At 32.0% G+C, this 16,431-nt stretch overlaps 1 protein-coding gene across 1 annotated transcript; it reads left to right on the top strand.

Moving 5' to 3' along the window:
* Window positions 1-9,389: 9,389 nt before the first annotated feature.
* LOC132716511 (carbohydrate sulfotransferase 6-like) lies at window positions 9,390-16,048 on the top strand. The gene is made up of 4 exons (XM_060699803.1): window positions 9,390-9,539; window positions 14,172-14,342; window positions 14,622-14,796; window positions 15,133-16,048. Exons 1-4 carry the CDS (start codon window positions 9,452-9,454, stop codon window positions 16,007-16,009), a joined length of 1,311 nt encoding a protein of 436 aa, XP_060555786.1. The 5' UTR covers window positions 9,390-9,451; the 3' UTR covers window positions 16,010-16,048.
* Window positions 16,049-16,431: the final 383 nt, after the last annotated feature.

The following is a 16,431-nucleotide window of genomic DNA, read 5'->3' as shown; positions in this document are numbered from 1 at the left end:
AAATTCAGCATTGAACTTACACTCATTCAATATCTTATATTTATTGAACTCGTTGAATAAATGAATATTACGCTCGCCAGATGCCAGTTTGTCCAAAGATAAGCTCAAGTTATTCACCGACAAACATTTGGAATAAGAATAACATATTAAAACGGCTGTAAAAGAGAATCGATCAAAATTAAAATAATAACATATATCAAAAAGTGAAAATATTATCCATAAATAGGTAATGATCGAAAAAACTTTTGCCATTATTAGTTAAAAAAAAGCACACACAGTTGTTGTAATGTTCGTTTATTAATGAACAATAATTAATAGAAATTAAATCAAGTGCGTTGATACAATGAAGTAAAATAAAACACAAGTAGTGTTCAGCAAAAGATAGATCTATGAATTTATACTGCCAAACTTTAACATGTGATCTTTAGATATTTACTAGAAATACGGAGCATGCGCAAACAAGCATTATACAAAGGGTCAGTTCAAGTTCATCATGTATGATAAATACGACGACAGTCAAGTTGTTTTGTTTACCTGACTATGGTCGGAAAAGTAGATCATATTCCATTCAAGATTTGTAGACTCTTATTTCAGACTATTTTCCGCCAAATATAATCATTAAAAAATTATGACGTCATTTGACGTCAAAACAAAATAAGCAAATCATGGCTGCTTTAGATGATGGTCCGCTTTGGTCCGAAAAGTTCGAAGAAGACTCAGGATGTATAAGTGTTTCTTCAGATTTTTCAAAGGAGCAGATCACAGGTTTCTCAATAGAATACGATGATGAAGCTATTTTGGCATTCAATCCTGCTCTACGTGACGGAGTTGAAACGCTCCCGCATGCAAATTACACTTCAGAATATGAATCTGAAAGCAACGATCGACTATTTACAAACGAAGAAACAAACAGCTGTTCAGAAGTTAATCCATATTTCAGCTTTTCTGAAAATCTTATATCCGACATAGAGCTAGACGATGAAGAAGTCTATGAGTGTAAACGTAAAATTAAAAACAGTGCGTCTTGTGGCGCAGCTCAGTCTGATAATCCCGATAGTGACATTCAGACAGAACGGACAATTGATATGGCTTCCGGAGATATGACGTTTGGTTATAAGGGAGCGGTTGATAGATTGACAAGAAAAATCGTGTCTCAGATTAAAAGTAAAATACCGCAACTTCCCAAGATTAGACAACAACTAGCGCAGATGCAGGCAGACGTGAAAATATTGAAAGAAGAATTTTCGGAACTTGACAACACGTGTAGAAAAACCTCCATAACGCAAAATAGAATCGTCAAAGCGGCAAAGTCCTATATACATAGCCTTGACCTTGTGATATATCAAAATAGAGTCATTAATCACCTCGACAACGCCGAAAAACAAATGAAATTGTTCGAATGTAAAGTGACTGCAGATAAGAGAATTGTTCTTGTTGTTCCGGATAGCGTTGGAACGGATATTGATAAACCCGTTCACCATTCGACGAGTCAGATTTTGAGCCTTATTGAAAGCGAGTTCAAGCGCTCATGATTTGCAAAGAGCAAAGCAGACGACAAAAAGTTTGAAAATGATCAGACTCTCAAATCAGGTATTATCTGAACATTAAACTTATGATGACTTTCATAGCTAATGAAATTTACATATTGTTGTAACATATATTTTTAACTAACTAGATCTACATAATGGAAGGAAATTAAAAGCACAAGTCATGTGACATGTCTTAATATTTGAAGTTATTTATAGCTCCCGTCCAAAATTAATCATGTGCGAACAGGGTCACAATTGAATAGATCAGAGAATATGTTGTTGTTGTTGTTGTTTTTTTCTTGTTTTTTTTTCGAATTAGCGGAAGCCTTAGTCTTAGTTAATCTGTTGATCTCCGGATAAAATAGTATCAGTTTATAGATCATGTAAATAATTTATTATTATAATAATTTATTATATTGCTAAATATCTCTGACTAGATCTGTCTGCTGACTTTAAATTTAATACACATATATCTCGAATAACTTCCAATGCAAACAGATCCATTGGCTTTATTAAAAGGAATGTTATTACTAAAAATGAGAAAGTGAAAGAACTAGCATACAAGTCCCTGGTCAGGCCACAGGTTGAATATGCTTCAACTATTTGGTCTCCTTACACTAAAACCAATATTGTCAAAGTTGAGATGATCCAGAGACATGCAATAAGATGGGTTAAAAGGGATTACTCCCCTCTCTCTAGTGTCACAGCCATGCAGAAAGAATTGTGCTGGCGATCCCTTGAACATCACAAATTGGACTGTAGACTGATAATGTTTTATAAGATATACCATAACCTAGTTGCAATTAATCTCCCACCATATGTTCAAGCCCCACATAGATTAACAAGATATATGCACCCGTTATCCCTACGCCAAATACAGGTATTTTCCGACTACCATAAGTACTCTTTCTTCCCTCATAGCATTATACTATGGAATAAACTCCCTAGTAACATTGCCACCCTGCCCAACTTGAGTCAGTTCAAACAGGCAGTGGTTGGTTTGCAGTACTAGTCTTACTCCCAGTGTTTTTAAACTATTTTATCTCTTATCATCTTGTTACACTATTAACATTTTAACCATGACTAGAATACATTTTCAGTCTCACCTTCCAAGCATGTTAATGCTTGGACTTTTCTTTTTTAGATTTTCTTTTCACCTTTTAATCACTTAATTTCTGCCTAAGATTTGTATGTTCAGGCTTGAATGACTAGAATTCATAAATGAGTAAAAATTATTCAACCAACTAAAGTACGTGTCCACATAGGATGCTTTGTAATGGAAACAGCGATTAGAAACATTATTATCATTGAGCCAATTTTGAGATTAGAAATCAACCACCCCCTGTTTCAACAAATTAAACATTTAGTAATCGATCATATTCGCCTATATATAGTCCTATGGTTTTATCTATAATTGTTCTATTAACAAAAATATACATTTTACAGAAATCATTGCAAATTCATAGCAATAACCCCATACTTGTGAGGCATAACATAATTTACTGGTTTTACCGAAAAGAAATACAACTGAATTGATATCCTAGTCTATATCAGGTACGTAAAAGTACCTGTCTGAATACAGATTATTATTGGTTGATGGCCAAGATAAATATAGAATATTTCAGTTTTTTCTGACTGACATTTCATCATATTTCGTGGGTAAAATTAAATTAGATATTATATTAATCACATACCTAAAATAAGACCTGTTTACAGTAGAAATAATCATGTTTTCAATATACGCACGGTCGTGTCATAACATTTTTACGGAGTCGCGAAGCGGCACGGGTATGTGATAAAGTACTTTTATTCTCTTTCTTAATTAAATTCTGACAAAACTGTTCATTTATGTAGTAGATATAAGCCGAAAACTGTCCAATATGTAAAATATTGAATTTCATGAGGCGCGTAGCGCCGAAGGGAATTCAATATTTTACTTATTGGTCAGTTTGAGGCTTATATCTTACTTAAATTACTACTTTTACTATCAAATATCATGTTATTTATCGAAAAATTAGAAATAATGTATTTTTGAGCTAGAAATGTACAATATTAATGTTTTAGCAATTATCTTTTTTTCATTTGCAAAATCCTATAGGTAGCCTCTTGAATAACAAAATGTCCGTAGCATGAAATTTTCGTGTTTTGAAATATGACCAATTATGTACATGAACACAATGATATACACAAAATATACCAGTTACACAAAATGTTGGACTTACACACATACAGTATACATGAATTTACATTTGGTATTTTTACAAGGAATAATAAAAATGAAATGCTTTCAAATTTGTGTTGAATCTCGGATATTTTAAATGATTGACTGAAACAATCTATGACTTTTAAGAAGGATTTTTACTGACCATTTAGTGTTAAAATGATATTTTTACTTTACTACAAATATCACGGATGTAAAATTTTGGATATTAATGCAACAAAATGATATTTTCTTCTTTTTGAATTGATATTTGTCATACCACAGGAGTCTGGAATCGTTTCTTTATATAAGCAGTCAAACATAACCTCTTATGTTTTAAAAGTGTTAAATAGATGAATTTATTTTCTCTATTGTATTTAAAAGCTGACCATTACCCTTATTTAAAAAATTGACCTAATTGTAACATATCGTACATACAATAAAGCAAATCATTTTTGATTGTCAACTTAACGTATACATGTATTTAAAACAGAAAAAACAACGGACAATAGACAAGAAATTAATCCCATAAAAATCATATCCTAACTGACGCTCCGCTATCTTTCACTTGGAAAGCGTAAACAGTGATATGAGTAATAGAAAGAGCACCGAAACACGAGGTCATCTGATTTGTACGAGGGGGCGTAGCCCCCGAGTATTAATCAGATTACCGAGTGTTTGGTGTTCTTTCTCTTTTGTATCATAGTCAAACATAAAAACACGTTCCCTGTTGTCACAATATGAAACCCCGGCAAAAATGAACCAATGAACGAACATCTGAATATGATATTTCTGTCGCTTTCCCTTTCTCTGCCGTTACAATATGTAAACCCCAGCAAAAATGAGCCAATCAATGGGCGTGCTCAGGAGTGCGGGTAACTAATACCCGCACTCCAGTTAACGCACTGTGCATGTATATGTATACGATTTAACCCTGACACATTTTCAACAGAAAGGTCCCCAAACTATGATACAATGTTAAGTTATAGAATCGAAAATCAGTAGGTTTGGAATAATAATTTGTTAAATGAGCCAGAGAACAAGGCTAGTATTGTTCTTTTCCTAAAATTATGTAATTGCGTAATGGGCGAAGGAAAGACATTGTATCTTTCCTCGTGTTAACTTCTGAGATTAGAGGCTACATATTTTACTTAATCGTTTTATTTTTTGTTGTTGTTTTTTTTTTTTTTTTTTTTTTTTTTCGTTTTTTTTTTTTTTTTGTTTCTTTTTTTTTTTTTTGGAGAATTTTCCACAAAATCCTGTGGTCATACAAGCTTTTTTCAAGACACAGCAGGCTGTCTAATATTAATGTGGTCCACAATTAATATTGGACTTACACATTAATATTGGACACCTACCTGTACTGTATTAAAAATACAGTACAGTCAGAACAAAGGAATGACGTCATAGTAGTAATTTATGTTGTTATAGATGCTGCTGTTGAATAATATCTACCGTATTATGTTCCGATCTGACTTTACGTTTTTTCATATTCCAAACATTAATATATAACCATTCATATTTACGATCCAATGTCAACACATTTGCTATATCATTTACCGGGGGTTGAATGGATTTCATTTCGCCAACGAAATAGGCATATGGTTTAGATGTGATAATTAATATCGTTTTCATTCATTTACGTGTGACATATGTTACAAAAATATAAATTGAACTATTTGACATTGCTATTTTCCTATGTTATATACATATTTTTAACATTAATCGTATCTGGCCTCTACGAAACGGACTTTCCGCCAACGAAATGGGCATTTTGTTTCACTAATTATGGCTTAACTGTGAAATAAAATCATTTGTATGACTTAACTCGTAAAAAAAGCCATGAAACTACAAATAAAACAATTTGATTGCTGCGAAAATGAAACTTACGACATACTTTCATGCCAAAGATAAACAAAATAACTGAACTCCTTCAAAAGTTATGCTGCTGACGGACAGACAGACGGATGGACGTACAACGCCATACCATACTACGCTCCGAAGGTCTTCGGATGTATAAAATTATTCAATAAAATAGACCTACTACTTACTGAACACAAAGTCACGGCTCAAAAGAATAATGCAAACTGAAAATATACAACCAGTGAATGTAATGATAATGACAAACGAAAATAATGTGTAATCTTTCAAATTTACAAATGACATTGAAAAACTGAAATTTTAATATATTTATTTGCCTTTATTAGATGACTGCAAAATTCTTTGCTATTTCTGTTTGTACTGACATAGTAAATAAAACAATTTTCAATACTTACAGTTAACAATAACTTTACATGCATACACTATAAGAGAGGGCTGTATGATAAGTTTGTAGATTATGGTTATATAATTCTTATATCTTTGAAAAGATCTTTCTGATAATTCACCGTTACGAAGCTGCATACGTAACTTAAAAAAATATTGCAACACGTTGTCATAGTAACGTCACCCGGAGGCCGGAGCACTCACCTCTAACATAATATTTGATATTGCTTACATTTAATGTATTAATTTTACTTCGTTACCAGCAAAATGATAGTAATTTGATACAAAAGATAGTTTATTGTAAAAACAATGTATTGTTGAACGGCAGAAGTATAGTATGTGTCTTAAGAAATAATCGGAAATATGTACTGAAATTATTGAAAGAATTAGATAAAATTATCTTATGCGAGTTTCTGGTGATCATGATTCATTGTATTTTTTTTTTTGTTGTACGAGTTCAATAAATTTAGTAATGAAGTTACATGAATCATCACATATACAAAATAAAAACTGTCTAAAAACAAATGAACAACTTTCGTTAAAAAGTAGTCGAATTTATAAGAAATATGACATATCATCTAATATATAATGTATAACATCAAAATTACAAATTTGAAAGAACACAATTTCTATTGTAAATTTCATTATGAGAAATAAATTGCACATTTTTGAGTCAAGAAATATGTAGTGAATCAAAGATCATGTACTGATTAAAATAATCATATAAAACTAATAAATAGAGGATATTTGTTTAGTTCAGTGTATGATCGGAATATATTTCACCGAGTGAGCACCAAAAGGTATATTTCACGAGTGGCGCAGCCACGAGTGAAATATGAACTTTTGGTGTTCACAAGGTGAAATATATTTCGATCTTACACTAAACTGAACAAATTTTCTTTTTATTATATGCAAATAAACGTTTTAAAAATACATTAAATCTAATACTGAATGAAAAGCGCGCCAAATAATTATACAACGTGACGTCATTTACGACGTCACGTCATTAAGTTGGTACTCAGTACTGTGCACGCTGGTATTTCACTGAAACAACGTAAGGGGCTTAAATTCAAAACAGTGAAATTATCAAAGTGGTAATTTCACTGTTTCAAATAGTGAAATTACCAGTTTTCTATCACTGATATATTTCTATAAACCACCGAAAAGCATGTAATAATACCGATTAAAATAAAATATGCTGTTCCAATTAAAATGTGAATAATCATAAACAAGTGTCATAGAATTGCACTTATATTAAGCATCTTTGCGCACGACTTTTCAATTAGCATGTTAGAATATCAAAAGCACAAAAGCCGGGCTGGCCACAGGAAATCTAAACTAAAAAGAAAAATAACCCATTCTATCGTATGTATACATAGTTTCTAGTTATGCAACCTTTACGCTTGAAATACAAAAAATCACTGCCTGACTTACTTATATATATTGACAGGGTTCAGGCGCTAACTATTGTTACTGTAGTTCGACTAACTGAGGTGAACCCTCACCATATGCGCTGTCTCTCCGGTTTTCCAAATGGAACTGGACATGCGCAGTGCATTGAATACAGGCAGACAATAGTTTGCGTCTGAACCCTGCTATGAAAGTACAGAGGTTATTTTATTTGTAATATAGATGCTATTTATTTTATTACGACAAGACCGTTGACGCGAACAGTAAATGGAAAATAATCGGACATACATGTTTGGATATAGATATATCACAAAGAAAAGGTAATGTTTTGAAAATCTTATTTTGAAGTTTTATAGAAAACTATTTTTTCTAATCACTTTGATTTTTATTCACAATAAATTAATAAATACTGACAACTGATTGTATTTGTAAAACTATTAATAGATTCAAATGTTATGCATGCAAGTTATAGGAACTTAACATCAACGATGACATTTTTTATTATTTATTTATTTTTTAATATATTATTAATTTTATTTCTTCTTTTTTTTTAATTTGATGTAAACATTTAATTATTGTACGTTAATATTTATTTATAATGAAGTTCAACATTTATGTTGATTTTATAGCAAAATTATCATATCTTTCACGGTAAAAAAAATCAATCCACTCAAAGTACTTGTATATTTATTTTTATAAATTAAGAAAAAAAGTATAATGCACAATAAAAATAACAGTTTGATTTTCATGATTGTGACGGCGTCTCGACCAGTCGCCAAACGGGAACAATTTTGGGTCATGTGATAAATAGAGGATATCTTTTGAGTGCAGATTTAATACAAAATTAGTCGAACAAGTTGGATAAATTTATATCATGCGAGCCTTTAGCTAGCATAATGTTGTTTTATTCAACTAGTTCAATGAATTAAGTATTAAATACACATAAATATAATATTCTATTTATCTCATGTCCGTAATAAGAAACTTTTGCCTTTAATCAAAGCGCTGAAAGCACTGGATGTGACGATTGTGTCAATGCTGTCACAAGGGGGCAAAACCAGTCAAAGTCCATATCATATTTAAGAACTTGGAAAATGACCTCTAAATATGGTCACTAAGACATGTTTCTTGAAAATTTATGTTGCACAAAGACTTTTCTCAGAGTAAATCGAGCCGGAGAGGGCCACTTTCAAATTCTAAAGTTTTATTTGCTTTGGAAAGTAATCTCCAATTATGATCCCAATACATATATCAAGTGAATACCTTCAGTTCTTTTTGTACAAACCTGATGTTGCATAATAAAGTTTCAAATGAATACTACAAGTACATACATGTTGTTCTCGAGACTGATGATGCTTCCAAGAATTTTCTAACTTCACAAAAAGTCATTTAATTCAGTCTAAAAAGAGTACAAAAGATCCATATCAAATCCATATTGTACTCGAAGTATCATATCTTTTATATGATGCACACTCTGTTGATTCTGAGTGTTTTCTTTAATTTAAACGTGTTGTTTTCTAATTCTTTTAGAAATTGTGAAATGAGGAAAGAGTTCAGTGTCGAGTATCATATTGATTCTATTGAACTCGTACACAGCTGTGAAACCTTTATTGGACGCGGCTAGCACCTCGACATATTTAGAAATTACAGCTGTGTACTGGTACAATAGAATGCAGTATGGTACTCAACAACGTATAATAACCTAATGATAATGCAAAATGAATATAACAGCCTCCAAAACTGGATGCATGACGTCTAAATGCATCATCGTACACGTACATTTGAATAAAATGTTTTGTTAGACGAAAGGCTCTTTTATTAAAAAAGGTACATTCAAAAGTATCCATGAAATAAAATACGGGTATTAAAGTATGTATAACTAGCCGTGTTAATTTTCACGACTTTTCAAAATGACAGCTTTTAAAGTGCAAAATAGTATCCTTAAGTTGCTGAAATGCGAAAACATAACTCTATTCTAGCGGTTCGATACTGATCATACAAGGAGACATGCCATGAATGCTTTCCAGAACATGTGACGTCATTAAATATGGAGGGAATGGGAAAACAGTGCCCAGGAAGACAAAACGTCCGGTTTCTGGTCATATTTGTCGCTGCATTTTCTGTCGTCTTCATCTGTAAGTATTGAATCTATATCACAATTTTACATGAATTTTTTTTAGATATAGCGCTTATCAATGAATCCGATATTAATTAAGAAATAACATCGGCCTGAGAGGTGTATATCGGGGTATTTAACACCCCTTTTGGGGTTTTGAGGGATAATTGACCCCGAAGGCCGTAGGCCTGATGGTTTAAATTTTGTGCACAAAAGACAAAAACCCGGGGTTAATAGCCCATAACACCCCTCAAGGCCGATGTTTTTTCCCATTCTAACACGATGAAAAAAGGAAAATCACTAATGTTATTTTTCAAGCGGAAATAACTTCCGGTGCCGATTTTCGTATAACGCTGTTCGATTTCCGCACCCTACTGTTGCGAAGTTATAGAAATTATTAAACAAAAGAAATAATAAGAAAAAAAAACGTAATTTATCAAGTTTTCAACAATAAAAACTTACGTCGTATTGTGTTTACATCAGTGCCCCATTTATCATGCTTGTATGTATGAAATAACGTCAGCTTGTTTATAAATGAGTTGTTTACTTAGGATGACGTCATTATGCTGCTTACGGTTGGCGCCGTTTTGTCAAAATATTTATTAACTGATATGGATCTAATAGGTGGCGTTAGTGTATGTGAGATATTATTTCGGTATGGTTTGAAAAGAAAACATTTTAAGAACTGAAAATTTAAATAAAAATGCTTTTTATTGTTGCTTTAAAATGCTTTGTAAACTATACAATCGAGGGTGAAAACATAACAGCGCATATTCAAGTAGTCCCTAACCGGTGTTTATTGTCCGTTTAACACCAGTTTTTGTCCTTCTTTGTCTATAGTGACAAAATCACGTGAGTGTTAGAATAAGATTTATTACATGCTTTTCGGTGGTTTAAAGAAATATATCAGTGATATAAAAACTGGTAATTTCAGTGTTTGAAACAGTGAAATTACCACTTTGATAATTTCACTGTTTTTGAATTTAAGCCTCTTACGTTGTTTCAGTGAAATACCAGCGTGCACAGAACTGGGTACCAACTTTTATCCTGTCACTTGTATCAATTTCGGCCCGATAACAAGGTGCCGTATATTTTTACTGATCTACGGCACTTGATCACGTGGTATGCATGTTTGCCGGACTACTTTTCAAGAAAAAATATAAAAACTGTCGTTAAATCTTCTGTGTGTAGAATAACGAATTTTGGAAAGGTTGATACAACTTTGTTTGTTTATCTTATTTCACTCTATATTTTTTCAAGCGAAATAAAAATTATTAAAAGTGAAATAAATGTAAAACTTAACTCGTTTGCGACATTAAAATAGCGTACTTGATTTGATTGTTTTGCACGTGCTGTTTGGCGCTACATTGTGACGTCACGTAAACAATACTTTAAACGTCTGTACAGCGTTAACGACTGAATAAAAGATTTTGGTGTTCGAATTCATTTTCTTAGTTAGACCATTTTCTTTCATTCTAGATAGTTTTCACAACAAAATTCGACAAAAAATTGTTTTTATTTATCACATTTTTTCAAACAAAATGGCGCCCTCAATGTGAACATACACAGGGCGATAATAAGAACGGCGAGTGCATTGTTGTAGAATAATGCACGCTTCAGGCCTTCTTTGTTTATATAGAAACATTTCCGATAGTGTGATTAAAGGTAGATCTAGTTTGCCTAATAAAAATCGTTAAAAAAACGGTGACAGGATAAATAGAATAATAGATTGGTGCCGTGGATGGAGAAAGTTTATCTGGCTCTGCTCCGGAATTTATTGGCGAACCGGGTTCGCCTTCGGCTCACCCAATAAATTCCTCCGCCTCGCCAGATAAACTTTCTCCATCCAGGGCACCAACCTATTATTCTCTATAATGACGTGACGTCGTAAATGACGTCACGTTGTATTATTATTTGGCGCGCTTTTCATTCAGTATTAGGTTTAATATCTTTTTAAAACATTTCTTTGCATATAATAAAAAGAAAATTTGTTTAGTTTAGTGTAAGATCGAAATTTATTACATGCTTTTCGGTGGTTTATAGAAATATATCAGTGATATAAAACTGGTAATTTCACTGTTTGAAACAGTGAAATTACCACTTTAATAATTTCACTGTTTTGAATTTAAGCCCCTTACGTTGTTTCAGTGAAATACCAGCGTGCACAGTACTGGGTACCAGCTTAATGACGTGACGTCGTAAATGACGTCACGTTATATTATTATTTGGCGCGCTTTTCATTCCGTATGAGGTTAAATGTCTTTTTAAAACGTTTCTTTGCATGTAATAAAAAGAAAATTTGTTTAGTTTAGTGTAAGATTAAGAGGATATTTTTTCGTTTCGTGAAATATGGAATATATTTTCACGAAACATGATAAAATGCCACATATTTTCACGAGCCGGTACGGCGAGTGAAAATATGTCGCATTTTATCATGTTGAATGAAAATATATACCATATTTCACGAAAAACGAAAAAATAACCTTTTTATTTAATTTCATTATCAAAGAAAATGGTAACGAATCCCCTTGCTTGCTACCAACAGCAATTGTACAGCGCGCAGTAATTTATGCGTAAGCACGCGCTGTTTGGCGCTACATTGTGACGTCACGTAAACAACTTTTTAAACGTCTGTACAGCGTTAATGTCTGAATTAAAGATATTGGTGATCGGATTAATTTTCTTAAATAGACCATTTTATATCAATCTAGATAGCTTTCAAAACAAAATTAAACAACAAGTTGTTTTGCATTTATCAGAATTTTCAAACAAAATGGCGAAAGAAGTCCCTTAAAATAAACATGAGTTTTGACTCCGCCCACTTTCATATTTATATTTCATATTTATTTTTAAAAAATATGAAATATATTTGACTGATATAGCACCATATTTTATGGGTAAAATTAAATAATGAAATATATTTCACCTTGTGAACACCAAAAGTTCATATTTCACTCGTGGCTGCGCCACTCGTGAAATATTCCTTTTGGTGCTCACTCGGTGAAATATATTCCGATCTTACACTGAACTAAACAAATATCCTCTATATATTTCACCTTGTGAACACCAAAAGTTCATATTTCACTCGTGGCTGCGCCACTCGTGAAATATACCTTTTGGTGCTCACTCGGTGAAATATATTCCAATCTTACACTGAACTAAACAAATATTCTCTATATCATTTCTGGCGGTTATACATGTACGAGCGTGTGTAGCGGTTTTAAACAATCGTCCGGTTCCCGAAATACTCTATGACATTCGGAACTCCTCACTAATCATCAATTATCACCACTAGAAATAATCAATTTATTTACAGAATTTCTTTTTTCTTCAAAAGTTATATTTAATATTATACATGTATAATTTGGCTTTATCGTAAGAAAAAAGAACTTTTAAGATTCAGTAACACAAAAATACATAAAATGTGTAAGCTATGATAAGAATATCCACAATTAAGACCACTATGGTCCAGTCCCGATAGTGATCTTAATTGAGGGTTTTTACTGTATATACGTAATATCAAAATTTCGAAATACTATTTAGAAATAGGGTGGTGCACGTAAAAATAAATCAATCAATAAGTCAATAAATCGTTTTATAACATGCTTTTCGGTGGTTTATAGAAATATATCAGTGATATAAAACTGGTAATTTCACTGTTTGAAACAGTGAAATTACCACTTTAATAATTTCACTGTTTTGAATTTAAGCCCCTTACGTTGTTTCAGTGAAATACCAGCGTGCACAGTACTGGGTACCAACTTAATGACGTGACGTCGTCAATGACGTCACGTTGTATTATTATTTGGCGCGCTTTTCATTCAGTATTAGGTTTAATGTCTTTTTAAAACGTTTTTTGCATATAATATATAGTGCTCACTCGGTGAAATATATTCTGATCTTACACTGAACTAAACAAATATCCTCTATATATTTTGACCGAATAATAACAACCCATTAATATAACAACATACTGTTTCTTAAACATTTGAAATCTGTATGAAATATCAATATTCTAGATGATTTCCAAATAAATTAAGTTAATGCAATCTAAATTATACTGTATAGCTTTAAATTATACTGTATAGCTTTGACATTAAATACTTAAATATATTCCATTGTCAACCGACTTCATGTCAGTTTACGTTTGGTTGTTGATGTAAATAGTTATGTTTGTAGGCCTATTATTGAATAACAAATAACGAACAAAGTGATCATTAGAACAGAGCAGAATAGAACAGAAATTTTATTAACGTATAGTATACATGTTGCAACAATATCAAATAAAATTAAATACATCTGTATAAAGTTAAACACGCACTACCAATGTCCAATTTATAACCGAAATAAAAAATCCATTTCTTTACGATCATATGAAATTGAGTTGCATAGAACAACCGATAAATCAGAATGTAACTTTTTTAACAATAAAGGCACAGTATGCTTATAGACTAATTTCCCTACAGAGAGGGAAACATGTGTTTAATAATGTTGTAATAATTGATTTTGAACATTTGAGATGTTTATTACCTGATAAAAATTGTATTGAATGTAAAAAAAAATTGTAACAGAGGTCGTCTTTTATACCTGTTCATAAATGACAAGAATATTTATTTCTATTAAATGATAATTTACGCTTATTTTTTATTAGATACTCTGACTGGTAACGAAAAATTCAACGAAAGTTTACTGGACAACTTGAAACGTTTTCAACTGAATGCTGTGTTTAGAAAAGACAGTACCTTTACATCAACTTCCGGTGACAAAACCGGAAGTGCGATAAAAGAATCTGCATTTTTAGCGGCTTCACTAAACAACAAAAGTATGTAAGTTTAGGTTTGAGACTAATATGGCAAATGCTCGTAATCAATGTAAGAATAGTTATATTTAAAGATGTTTAACACAGAATTTTTTAACGCAAATTGTATACTTCCAGAATTTATAGCGTGGTAAATATTTTCTCTTGTTGACCCTGTTGGTATTAAAATTTCAAAAGCCCATTCGTCTAAATGATAATGGCTAGAATTTAGATCAAATAATTACACATTCATATCTTCATAAAAGCAATTTGATTAATGAAACCATATTTGATTAATTTCAGAACGAGGCAACTTTACTGCCGTCATTTTGTTGACGTACATGCGCAGCGGGTCCTCATTAACCGGGGAAATCCTGCAACAGCCAAACGACACGTTCTACCTGTTTGAACCTTTAAAAAGTATCGAACACATCAAGATGAAAAATTGGTCAATTTCTTACTTAAACGGAACTGTGATGTACGTAATAAACTATTCAAGACGGGTTAACATTTTCCCCGATCTTTTCTTAAATTCTTCAGTTAAAAGTTGCTCACCTACAGGTTTTATTTATATAGGACTGATCTTTGGAAAGTAATATGTCAAACATGACTGTATTAATGTTTAAAACTCACAACACAAGTGTCCATTTGCGAAATTTATGCAAATAATAATATTTACTTCATGTGATTTCGTCAAATTTTCTGAAGTGCTTTATTTACATGCAATATTGGCTTCAGTTAATAACAGTTTTCTTCTTTTTCTTCTCTACATATTGTTTATATATCTAATTAAAAAATTTATTTATCATTTAAGGGCAAACGGAAGCTTTAACTTGCAAGCTGTGTATTTGGAGAATTTGATTGGTTGGCTGACATGTAATTTCTCCAGAGTGTGTATTGAATCGTTATTGGATACGGAATTTCTTCAATATAGTAAAAAACTGATACCATATTTGAAATGCATCGACGGGGGTGGCCTCGGTAAACCAAGTTCTCAAAGGGTGTCATTCCTACAAAGTGCAAATGAAGTTGAAACCGAACAGTTTAAAAAGTGCTTACAGGAAATGCGAAATGTTTGCTTACAGTCGAAGTACAGAATTGTGAAAACGATCCGAACAAAAATGTCGTCTGCTGTGGAAGTTTTACAACAAGTTGCTGCAAGTAAGGTTATTCATTTAATAAGGGATCCTAGGGCAACAATCGAGTCCAAAAGTCACAGAAATGTGTGTAGTTCGGGTTTGAACATGTGTATAAGAGAGCATTGCCGAAGAGTTTGGGAAGATACTGAGTTTAAAGAGCGTCTGGAATCAAGTAGGCGCTTTCATACAGTTAAATACGAAGACATTGCAAGCCGACCCATTATGTCGGCGAAATCTATGTACGATTTTATTGGAATGTTTTTAACACCAAAAATAACAGAGTATGTCTATGATATAACTTTAGGAAAAAATAAATCTAGTTGTAAAGTTTGTAAAACACGATGGCAAATTGGAGGTACCAATTTGAGCTCCAAATCTCACGTAGACGCTTGGAAAAGCAAGCTGCCAGGAAAGTTTATTACGAGTACACAACGACTGTGCAGTGACGTTTTAAGATATTATGGATACCAAAATTATGCTGTTCCCTACACAAAGGAAAGAAAAACTGACAAAATGCTTAGAAAGTTTCCTACAAATAATGCAATTATATAAAATATAACAACTGGCAATATGGTTTAAAGGCACATTATGCCTCAGTAACGAATATATTTTTACTTTCATATAAAGTGCAGACATTAATTTTATCACATTTAAATATTGTTAATTATTATCACATTAAATATGGTATTAAAGTATGTTAGATGCTTGTAACATGCTCTAAAAAAAAAAGCACTAATTGTGAAATAATTTTCACAATAGTAACAAAATATAAACAAAGTACTAGTAGTTAAAAATGCTTATTCCACTAATTTCAAAAAAGCAACAAAAGAAAAGAATGGTTAAATCAGGGTCTTTTATATTTAAAACACCCTTGTTCAGGTTATTGGTCAATGATTATCTTTTTGGAAACTATAGAAGTACACTTAATAAAAAGCTTGGTAGAAATATTCAAAACAAGAAGTATTTTTTAAAAA

The sequence above is a fragment of the Ruditapes philippinarum genome, unplaced genomic scaffold (genome assembly GCF_026571515.1).
Source record: "Ruditapes philippinarum isolate M1 unplaced genomic scaffold, ASM2657151v2 ctg757_1_1_1_1, whole genome shotgun sequence".
Taxonomy (NCBI): Eukaryota; Metazoa; Mollusca; class Bivalvia; order Venerida; family Veneridae; genus Ruditapes; species Ruditapes philippinarum.
Note: the sequence above shows the minus strand (reverse complement) of the source record. Positions and strands in the feature narration are given on the sequence as shown.

Coding starts and splice junctions, on each gene's coding strand:
- LOC132716511 (XM_060699803.1), top strand. CDS start 9,452: ATGGAGGGAATGGGAAAACAGTGCCCAGGAAGACAAAACGTCCGGTTT. Junction 9,540..14,171: donor ATTTTCTGTCGTCTTCATCT/GTAAGTATTGAA, acceptor ATTTTTTATTAG/ATACTCTGACTGGTAACGAA. Junction 14,797..15,132: donor TACTTAAACGGAACTGTGAT/GTACGTAATAAA, acceptor TTATCATTTAAG/GGCAAACGGAAGCTTTAACT.